At 40.8% G+C, this 12077-nt stretch overlaps 1 protein-coding gene across 1 annotated transcript in view; it reads right to left on the bottom strand.

Annotated features, from left to right (window-relative positions):
• Positions 1 to 12077, bottom strand: part of UTRN (utrophin) — a 640548-nt gene that overhangs the window by 494605 nt on the left and 133866 nt on the right. Inside the window, exons 10-13 of the mRNA XM_060240558.1 lie at positions 6623 to 6823; positions 4902 to 5083; positions 3195 to 3345; positions 1744 to 1863 (exon numbers count right to left, since the gene is read on the bottom strand). Coding sequence (XP_060096541.1) covers positions 1744 to 1863; positions 3195 to 3345; positions 4902 to 5083; positions 6623 to 6823 — 654 coding nt within the window. The remainder of the gene's footprint in view (positions 1 to 1743; positions 1864 to 3194; positions 3346 to 4901; positions 5084 to 6622; positions 6824 to 12077) is intronic.

Here is a 12077-nt window from a genome sequence, read left to right as displayed (position 1 = left end):
TTGTTGTTGTTGTGTAGGGTTGGAGTAGGCTCAGGACTGAGAATAGGAGCACATTGTTGAAAAGCAAATTTGTGTTTGTCCTTAGCCTTGGACATAGTCTGCACCCTATTGGCTAGTTGTTCAGAAGAAGTGCAATGAGCTGGAGGAGAGCATGACCTGGATCAGTCTCATTGCAACAAGGATCCAGAAGATGGAGCCAAACACATCTATTCCAAGGATGGGGAATTGGACATTTTTCCCAGGGCCAATTTGGATTTACTTATTTATTTGATTTATATCCCGCCCTCCCCACTGAAGCAGGCTGAGGGCGACTTACACTTGGAGGCTCTGGAGCTTTGAGGACTTTCTCCCACAATGCTGCTCTGACACCCTACCCCCACTCAAGCTTTGGGAGTGAAGCTTGGCAGGTCTTACATGTGGGGATGTTGTGCCCCTCACCCATAGGTCACATTTGTTGGTTTAGGTCATCTTCGCCCTGCCACTGGTACATTTTTTTAAAGGGCTTTCTGAGCCATGGTATAAACTCAGAGGCCAGAATAACTCCAATGAACCAGGAAAGCATTTCTTCACCGACGCAAAAAACTGCAGACTCCAAGAAGACAACCTTCTCTTTCAGCAACAAAAGAGGAACTGAGGGTGGCGACAAAGCTGCATGGGAGCACATGGTTCCTGGGAAGGAACAAGCTTCTGACTTAGGCATGCAGCACCACCAAGAGGCTTTTAGCTGAAAAACCTCTCCAATGGCAGGCCTGCTCATGCACAGTCCTTATGTGGAACTGTACAGAAGGAATTCTTCATTCAAAGGAGTGAAGGGGGAGTGGACATGTGAAAATCTGAGGCCCATTCCCAATTTCACACTGGGCAGCAGTTGAGAGGATACCATAGTAAACCAAAAAATGACTTAAAATAAATTACAGCAAGCAGCAGCAAGGGGCTTCAGTTGCATGTATAGAAGACTGGAAAATCTGATTAGATTGGATTTCAGTAACAAAACAGGATACCCAATCCCTCAGATTGTTTTATCAGATTTAATCCCATTCCAAAGGATTTCCAATTAGCAGTTTGAACAAGTTAGAATTCAAGATTGTATTCAGCCAGAGATAGCTCTGTATGTTCCAGATTGTTTCTCCAAGCCCAAAAAGATGCACTTCAGGGCTCAGAGACTTGATCCAAGTACTTGGAGAACCACGTCTAAATGCCTAGATTGGACATTTTTCCTGCAATTTCTAGAGACACTGGAGGAGATGGCTAAAAGGGAAAGCAAGGTGAAGACCATTCTGTTTCCACTCCCAGGGCTCTGCATTTTGGTATTCACATGTGCCTGGGAACAGACAGGGAACAAACACTACATGGGACGGAATCACAGGAATCCATTATTCCTTTCATTTTTTTTTGTCTAAGAAAAGAAAATATATTCATTCACTTGAAATAAATCTTTGCTACACTAGCAACACCTGTTCACCCACTAGTGCATTATATATCAACATGGCTACAAATATTTTTCTCTGTTCACATCAAGAATCTGCCAGAATGAGACTATTTCACTGCAAGTGAAAAACATGGCTAAAATATTACATGAGGAAACAAAAGAGCCAAACTTTTTAGCAGTCCTCTAAAAAGCAAGTTAAAGCAGTTGAGAGCTTTAGTGTTATAGTCACAATACAGTAGTCACGCACATTCAATTACATCAACAGCAGTATCAATTACAGTGCCACATCAACTGGAATATAAAATCCCACTCACCTGCAGTTGCTCCTCCAGTAGAACCGTGGCACTCTCACCACTGTTTTCATCTACAATGACCACCATGTGGGTGAGTGAGTTTACTTTAACCTGCTCTGCTTCAAGATCATTCTGTAGACTCTGAAATTATTGATTCAATAGTTACTAAGACCAGAAGTGAACATTTTATTTCATTTGCTTCTGCCAGCTATATGAGAAAATAAGGGCTTGGTTCAGGCTGATATTTCCGCAGAACAAAAGGGGTTTCCATTCATGGAACAGGATTTGCTTGCCTCCTTCCTCACACTCTGTGTGTGTGTGTAAAAAGTGCCATCAAGTCACAGTCGACTTATGGTGACCCTAGGGTTTCAAAGCACGTATAGCCCAGAAATGCTGCTCATGCGTAAAATGAGACCCCAAGGGAAAACACTGGAAGCAAGTTGAAAGTCTAAAGTGGGAGAGATGAAATCAGCAAAAATCACACAAATTCTAGTCCATTAGAAAGCCTCATGCTGGATCCAAGCCATTGTCCAAAAACACTAATGTGGTCTGGTCACCCACACTCTACATGCTAATCTCTTGCTTCTGGACTTGCAGCTAGGGGGCACCTGCTTATATAATTATTATCTTTGCGAACATTTCATTATGGGTAAACAAATGGAAAGTCAAATTCATTTGTTTTAATTATGTTACTACGAATCTGCAATTTGACTTTATTTACAATACAGAAGAAGACTGAAAACTGCAGGGCAATTGAAATGTTAAATACCTTCTGAAAGCTGATAGTTTATGCAATATTGACAAGCCTGATCATTTTTATTCTTTTTTGGTCACTGACTGAACCTGAGACAAGTGCAGGACTTTTTAGTAGAAAAGGCCCAGCAGGGACTCATTTGCATATTAGGCCGCACGCCCTGACATCACCACTATTTCACACAGAAGGAACTTATTTGCATATTAATTCATGCCCCCCCCTGATGCCAAGCCAGCCGGATCTGCCTTCCTGTGCATTCCTGCTCAAAAAAAGCCCTGAATCATGGAAGACTTTTGTAGCCCACAGCCATACTCGTTGCTCCATACACTCACAAGAATATCAGGAAACTACTTCCATGTACAAAGACTGTTCCTGACATTAATTTAACATTAATCATAGGTGATCAATGCTCATTAATAACTTCTTTATATTTTGAAGGGATGTTCCAGAAAACTGGTTTAGAATCATAACCACTACTGAGTCTGGAGCATAGTCATGATTCTTTGTTAAAGGAAACTGTTTCTAACCAGTGTTGCCCTTCAACCTCAAAGCACATAGCAGGTCTGCTCGTCACAAAGAGAGACTCAAATCTTAACCGAAAAAAAAAAGAGGGAAGTTTCTAGAGTAAGAACTCCACTAGAAAGTCAATTAGAAAACTTGTGCCACTACAGTGTAATTTTTTTGCCTATTGTATTTGCTAAAGCAAGGAAGAAAATACTTTATGTTCATCCATCTGCTGTTGAAAGGACTCCAAACTGTCAACTAAGCACCAAGATTCCATCTTATGAATGCGTTCTTCTGTAACAGTCAACCAGTCAGACAGCTGCTGCAATTGTTTCTTCTGTAATTCCATCAATACATCATGGAGGCTGTTTGTTTATTTAAAAAAAACAAAGATGGACAGAGTTATTACATCATCTTAAAAAAGGGTACTAGTATAAAGATAAAAGTATCAATAAAAGTAAATAAAATACTATGTTTAAGTAACATTAAAGTCCAAGTTTATTTGAATGTAACAATCAAGACAGCTTTGTGTAACATGCACACAAAGCTATCTTGCTTCTGTTGAACGGAAATATTTTAAAATGAAAATTACCAAAATAAGTTCTCCTTTCAGGGCATATCAGATTTAGGACATATTTATACTTACCATCAGATTTCCAAAAAACTTGTTTCAGCTAAAGTCTGTTAATAACAAACGTCATTTTATCTCTGCATTTTTCAGCAGCACACAGCTTGGTTCAGTCTGCTAAGTCACCTGCTTTGCTACTGAGTAGGAATGGATATAAGCAGGGATGGAAATCTAGCAGGAGCTCCTTTGAATATTAGGCCACACACCCCTAATGCAACCAATCCTCCAAGAGCTTACAAAAAAGACCCTTGTCTTGGAGGATTGGCTACATCAGGGGGTGGAGCCTAATATGCAAAGGATTCCTGCTAGAATTCCACCCCTGGGCATAAGCCAACCCACAAAGCAAAAGTAGTTATGAATTTTGCCCTGTACGTTAATCATGAACCAAAATTCATCACGCATCTACCATTCTGAGCTTCCACAAACTTTTCAAGTAGTTCGTAACTGTTCATGCATAGAGCAGAGGTTTAAAGGGACTCCAAAACAGCTGCGAAAGCCACAAAAACAGCCTGCTCCCTACTATTCAGCTGTTTCACACTTTCTTGTGCAGTCCCTTTAAAGTGTTTTTCACACTTCCTGCAAACCCCACTGAAAGGGACTACAGTCTCTTTCAATGGAAGTTGTGGGGCCATGAACCATGAACTGGTTCTGTTCATGAACAAACCTCGATTGATTCAGTTCATGATCAGTTCATGCTTTGGCCACGAACTGACACAAATTGCATTTTTCCAGTTTGTGCCCTTCCCTACTACTGAGAACATTACTATTGTTCTTCTCTCATTAAGGCCCACTGTGTCTGGAGTACATGTGCTAATTCATGAGCCAATATATAGAAAATGCTAACCTTATTCTAAATCTAGGCTGCCACCCTTTGACTGTGTCACCAGTGTTCCCAAACTCCATCATTTTGCTCCAGTTTAACCACTCCACACATCAGCTCAACAGATTTAACAGGTTAGCATGCCACAGAATTGGTTGTAGTGTGTTTCATATGTATGTATGTATATACATACAGACACACAGACACACACACACACACAAACATATATATGTTGGTGGGAAAGGTATTGAAAAAGGTTTTCTATATAAATCAGTTTAGAGAACCCCCATGTTTGTATGGCAATACCTCAGACTCCATTTCTTTACTAATTTTTTTCCAAGGCAATTTAAGTGAGCCACAGAGAAGAGTAATTAGTGCTGTATCATATAACTCTGAAGTCCACTCAGCTCAGAGTAAAAAATAAACACCATACATGAAATTACAGCTGGAAAACTGGTCTGAATATCACTCACCGAGATTGCCGATCCATGCTTTCAACCCTTAGAGCCTCCCATCGAGAGTTGAGCAAAGTCATTTGCTCTTGGATTTCACTTTCCTCCTCTTCTGACAGATTGCCTTGGGCTATCAACTGATTACCAGCCTGCAGAACACTACCCACACTGCTCTGATGTGCAGTCAACTCCATCATAAAACCCTAGGAAGAAAAGAAAGATTACCAAACTTTGTGACTTTATGTAACCTTAGACCTACAAATTAGTGAATATTTCTATAAACAGGTAATATTTAAACTAAAACAATGAAAAATAACCTAGGACCATCCAAGGAAAAGTCCTAAGATATTTCCCTTCTCCCAGGGAAGTTCACCAAAACACAAAGGCCAGGTGAAAAGAACAGTGCAATTAGATGACTTGGTTTGTTGAATGACCACCCCAAATACTGAAGGCAAACAAATTGTGAAGTTTTCAGAAACAGTTTGTGATGTGGCAGGCAGTTTTGCTACTCCAAGTCAGAAATATTACTAGCTTTTTTGGCAGTAGCTCTCTGGAACCTTCCCAGTGTTTCAGGATGTTAAAAGACCATGGGCCAGATTATGAGTTATGTCCACTACAAAAACCAAACAGAAGCTACATTAGCCATCCTTCAAAGCTGCTGGCACAACCTCAAGATCAGTCACATGTAGTAGCCCCAGAATAAAGGCTGACATCACCAAAAAGATACATGGCAGAAAAAAGGCTGTCAGGCAGGTATGACACAGTGCAAATCACTGCAAACAAGATGAGGCACCCGATAAGGAATATAATAGGATTAGAATTGAACAAAGCTAAAGCGAAGTGTAAGTATTAACATTATATGTTACTCAGAAATTACATAACAGGATAATACATACAGCAACAGATAGTATGCACTATACACAGTAGCATAGTCCCTTTTCCTTTATTAAAGCATGTTCCTGAACCATTATGCTATAATATAACCATATTAGCTTTGTAAAATACTCTCCTAAATAATTCAGTTTTGTGTAGCTTGTGAAATAGCAAGAGTGGGGGCCTTAAATAGATTTGTTTTAGAAGGTATTTATTTTAAAGAAATAACATACGTGTTTTGAGAACATGTCATTTTGTGGGTGCATAAAATTTGTCCTTAATGTAGCTCAATTTTCAAGTGAAAGGGTAAATGTGAACATATTTCCATCTGTCTCTGTCTCTATATCTCTTTCTCTCTGTGTGTTTGTAAAAGTAAAACCCTTAAACCCATGACAGAGGTACGTACATAAATGAAAAGATAACAGGAGCATCACTAAAAATGACCCAAGTATGCACAAGCTCACTCCACAACAATCTGACAAGGAATGATGTCACCACATCTATATACTATTAGCAATGTGTGGCACCTATCTGTAGATACCTAAATCTGCAGACCAGGGCCACCATACACTAAATAGATTTTACAGCAAACTAGGGGGACTCCTCCAGGTTTGAAAAAAAAAAAAACCCTGAAATGTTCAAAGAAATTCACAGAGGAGGGTTAATTTTCTCAAAAGAAAAATAGCATTGTCTGGTTTCTTTTATATCAATATCATGGTTTCTCTTTGCATTCCCAGGAAAGCTGCAGGAACACTTTTTGTGATGCCCCTAGAAGCCCACTACATATGGCTTCTGGGCTGTATAAGGCTATCAAAAATACATGTACAACCTTGCTTAAAAGCTCACACCGCCCCTCCCCAGAAACCTACTTCATGCATAGCAAACTGCTCCTTGACTTCCTCAACATCATCAGATATGTCTTCCTGCTCTTGGAATGTATCTTCAGCAGACAGCAACCAGGTAAGAACATCTTCCAGAGCTACTTGGTAGCTATCCAAGTCCATGTCCACTTCTGTCACTGTACTGGGCGTTTCTGCTCTTGAATCCCCAAGGTCATCAGATACTACACACTAAAATGCACAAAAAATGGCAACTATGACATTGAGCAATAATACCTATAACTTCGCACATAGCGATAATACCTATGTCTCACTTATGGATTTAAAATTGAGTGCACCCTTTCTATTCAGTAGGACACTCAAGGCACTGACCATTTAAATATGCATTAAAAACCATTTTTATAAAACAGTTCACATACTGTTGGACACAAGCAACTGAAAACAAACAAGCAGGAAGGTCAGTAGGAGTATGCCAGACAACAGTCTTCACACCCACTGGCAGAAGAAAGTAATCAAGAGGGACAGACGAATCTTCCTGGAGAAGAAATGCCGCTAATTTTGGTGCCACAGCTGAGAAAGGCCTTTCTCTGGTTGCCACTTGTCTAGCCTCAGATGGCACTGGCACCCAAAGCTGGACCCCTGAATGTGAATTAATAGTTCAAGTAGAAGGCAGTTTTTAAGTTATAAGGTTTCAGGCCATATAAGGCTTTAAAGGCCAATGTTAGCACCCTGAATTGGTCCCACAAGCAGACTGGATGGCAGTGTAGATGAGAAACACTAAAGTGACATGAAACCTACAACAGACTCCAGATGGCTCACTGCAGTATTCTGTAGCAATGTACTTTCTGAATACTCTTCAATGGCAGGCCCATGTAAAATGCTTCGTAAAAATTTAATCTAGGTGTTACCAGACATGTACCACAGTACCAACATCTTTCTTAGTCAGGAAACACTGAAGCTAATAGAAGACACTCTTGCCCATCATTGCCACCTCTCTATCCAACTAGAAGACCAGCTCATCAGCACCCCACACTGTGAACCTGATATTTCAGGAAGAGGGCAACCCCATATAGTACAGGGGATTCCTTAGATCCACAGTCAGGCCTTCTGTCCCACAGTAGCATCTCCACATTGCCAAGCAGTTGGCTGATGCTGCACAGTTTACTCTGGCTACCAATCGAGTCCCGGATCCACTTCAAGGTTTTGGTACTGATATTTAAAGCCTTACGTAGCCTGGGACCGGCATACCTCCAGGACCGTCTCTCCCCATATGAGCCCCAGAGGTCATTACAATCGACCACTCAACATCTCCTGACCATCCCTGGCCCAAGGGATGTCCGGTTTGCCTCGACCAGGATCAGGGCTTTTTCGTCCCTGGCCCTGACCTTGTGGAATCAGCTCCCTGTGGAGGTGCAGGTCCTACCAGATTTGTTGCCATTCCGGAGGGTCTGTAAGATGGAGCTGTTCCGCCAGGCCTATGGCTAAGGCAAGCGGACGTCTTTATCCTATTATACCATCTAAATTGGCCTCCCTGCACTGATTGCTCAAAATCGGGTCGATACAGTTGATATTTTTGGACACCTAGGCTGGGACAAGTATGCCTCACTTGATGTGTCCACACCTTCCATGACTGAATCGCCATCCATGCTGCCTTAAACTAATTCTGAGCTGCAGCTTAACTGTTTTACTTTTAATCTTTTAATCTGTTTTAACTGTTTGATTGTTTTACTATTTATCTGTTAGATTGCCTATTGTTAGTTTTAATGGTTTACCATGTTGAAATTCGCCCTGAGCCCAACATGGGAAAAGGAGAACTACAAATTGACAGAAATACATAAATAAGATTAAGCTTCATTTACTGGCCCTCCCAGCCCAAAACTGCCTCCAGACATCAGTTCTAAGATTCCACAGCCTCACTAGGATCCAGTGGAAGCATGAGATCGACTGTCATCCACATACTGGTGACAACTCATTCCAAAATTTCATTGACCCCTACCAGCAGTTTCATGTAAGTATTGAAAAAATATGGGAGACACAAGCAACATCAGCTTATTTTGCTGTATATATGTATCATAACATCATGTGAAACATAACTTGCATTAAAGCAGATGTGTGTAAACCACAAGCATTTGAAGTACTTGCAAATGGTATCCACACATGACAGTCATGTGAAGTGAAACCTGTTATCAGGAGAAAACTAGGCCTCAGAGGTAGACTTTGGACATTCAACTCATGGGAGAAACAGGAAGAATGAGTGAGCTCATGCATCACACTTATTTTAACACCCAAAACAGGGATCAGTATCAAAACTCCCCATGGCAAAGATATAAGGTTCCACTTCAGACACTAAACTGAATTACTTTTTTTTTAAAAGCTTGAGCTAATTATGTTTGCCTCCCCTAATAGCCTAAAGCTGTCTCAGTAACTAACTAGAAAATAGCTAGCAAGAAGCTGTTAACCTACATATGTAAGAGCTGTGCAGATACACAAGAACAGAGAAAAGTGCAATCATGCAAGTTGCATATTTTCATATTTCTTGGAACAAATTTGAATCTTGGAACAAATTTGAATCTTTCACCATAGACCATACACAGAGGACCAAATCAGTTTTGATTATATGCACTATATTTGTAAAGGAAGCTGTATATGTGTGGGCAATTCTGGGTTCTGAATGCAGGAGTGCATGAGCTGGGTAGCAAACTGTTTCTACAAGCATACCTCCCACACAAATGCAGCCCTTTGCAACACACACAAAAAATCCAGAACTGGAGAAGGAGGGAGCCAGTCCCAGAAATTTGCCCTGGTCAAGTATGTACCTACTACATTCCTGAAAACATAGAGCAATGCAATGCATAAGCATTAGTTCAGGGTCCAAAGTGAGGATTTTGTCCTGTCTTATCCTAATGGAATTCTCTCTGGAAAATTATTAGGAGAGCTAAGCCATCATTCAATTATGAAAGAATCTTAAGAAGACAGCAGAAGCATGTATAAACACACCACTTGCGTTCTCTGATATGCATTCTATGGGTTCACTTATTTCCTCCAAAAAGCATTCATTCAGAGACCCAAACAGGATTCAGCCTTCATTCACAAATTAAGGAATCTCTTGAAGTCCACATTCACGGACTCTGACCCTAACCTCCCCGCCGCCCCCCAAATAACATGCAGTTTAGCACCTATACATTTAGTTTTGAAGATGATATTGGATTTATATCCCACCCTGCACTCCGAAGAGTCTCAGAGAGGCTCACAATCTCCTTTACCTTCCTCCCCCACAACAGACACCCTGTGGGTGGGGTTGGAGAGGGCTCTCACAGCAGCTGCCCTTTCAAGGACAACCTCTGCCAGAGCTATGGCTGACCCAAGGCCATGCTAGCAGGTGCAAGTGGAGGAGTGGGGAATCAAACCTGGTTCTCCCAGATAAGAGTCCGCACACTTAACCACTACACCAAACTGGCTCTTGCTTTTAATTAGCTCATTTTCTTAATTCATTAGTACCATAAAGATATAATATTTCCATACCATGTTAGAAATTTTAGATTTTATATATTTTAATTGGTTTTTAACTGTTGATTGTGTTTTATGATGTAACCCTCCCTGAGCCTGTTCTACGGGAAGGGTGTGCTAAAAATCAAATCAAATAATAAATAAATTGTCTTAGCTTTCACAGTTGTTAATGATCTTATAGTGTCATACATGTTTACACAAAAATGAAAATGGTTTCTATTCAAAATAAGCTTCCAATATATGAAAACTGCTTAACAAGATATTTGACAAAATTAATCTAACTATTCTGTACAAATATTAATAATAGAGGAAATATGAACATAGGAACATAAGAGAAGCCATGTTGGATCAGGCCAATGGCCCATCCAGTCCAACACTTTGTGTCATACAGTGGCCAAAAACAAACAAAAAAACCCAACTGCCATCAGGAGGTTTATAAGTGGGGGTAGAAGCCCTTCCACTTTGCCCCCCCCCAAGTACCAAGAATACAGAGCATCACTGCCCCAGACAGAGAGCCAATGATATGCTGTGGCTAATAGCCACTGATGGACATCTGCTCCATATGTTCATCTAATCCCCTCTTGAAGCTGGCTATGCTTGTAATTGCCGCCACCTCCTGTGGCAGTTAATCACCCTTAATCACACATGTTAATCACCCTTTGGATGAAGAAGTATTTCCTTTTATCCGTTCTAACCCGACTGCTCAGCAATTTCATTGAATGCCCATGAGTTCTTGTATTGTGAGAAAGGGAGAAAAGTACTTCTTTCTCTACTTTCTCCATCCCATGCATAATCTTGCAAACCTATCATGTCACCCCACAGTCGACGTTTCTCCAAACATTTTAACCTTTTTTCATAGAGAAAGTGTTCCAAACCTTTAATCATTCCAGTTGCTCTTTTCTGGACTTTTTCCAATGCTATAATATCCTTTTTGAGGTGAGATGACCAGAATTGTACACAGTATTCCAAATGAGATTGCACTATCAATTTATATAGGGGCATTATGAGACTGACGGATTTGTTTTCAATTCCCTTCCTAATCATTCCCAGAATGACATTGGCCTTTTTTATTGCAATCACACACTGTCTTGACATTTTCAGTGAGTTATCTATCATGACCCCAAGATCTCTCTCTTAGTCAGTATCTGCCATCAACTTGTATTTATAGCTAGGATTTTTGGCCCCAATGTGCGTTACTTTGCATTTGGCCACAATGAATCTCATCTGCCACGTTGACATCCATTCACCCAGCCTAAAAAGATCCCTTTGGAGTGCCTCACAATCCTCTCTGGTTGTAGGACCTCCTCTCTTGTCACCTCAATCTGGCTCAGGTCCTTCAACACCCCTTCCAAAATTAGCAGTTCTGGAGTGGGCAAACACTTCTCATCTTCCACAGTGAAGACGGAGGCAAAAAATGCATTCAGCTTCTCAGCCATTTCCCTATCCTCCTTCAGTAATCCTTTGACCCTATTGGTCATCCAAGGGCCCCACTGCTCCCTGGCTGGTTTCCTGCTTCTAATATATTTGAAGAAATTTTTATTGTTGGTCTTTATGCTTTTTGCAATATGGTCCTCAAGTCCCTTTTTGCCTGCCTGATCACAGTCTTGCATTTGATCTGCCACAGCCTATGTTCCCTTTTATGGGACTAGCTTTCCACCGATTAAAAGAATCCTTCTTAACTTTTACAGCTTCCATTACTTTGTTTGTTAACCATACAGGCTTTTTCTTATACCTAGAATCATAGAAACATAGAGTTAGAAGGGACCTCCAGGGTCATCTAGTCCAACCCCTGCACAATGCAGAAAACTCACAAATACCTACCCCAAATTCACAGGATCTTCATAACTGTCAGATGACCATCTAGTCTCTGTTTAAAAACCTCCAAGCAAGGAGAGCTCATTACCTCCCGAGGAAGCCTGTTCCACTAAGAAAACGCTCCAATAGTCAGGAAGTTCTTCCTAATGTTGAGCCGGAAACT

This window comes from Heteronotia binoei, chromosome 1 (assembly GCF_032191835.1).
Source record: "Heteronotia binoei isolate CCM8104 ecotype False Entrance Well chromosome 1, APGP_CSIRO_Hbin_v1, whole genome shotgun sequence".
NCBI lineage: Eukaryota > Metazoa > Chordata > Lepidosauria > Squamata > Gekkonidae > Heteronotia > Heteronotia binoei.
The sequence above is the reverse complement of the archived record's forward strand: the minus strand, read 5'-3'. Positions and strand labels throughout refer to the sequence as shown.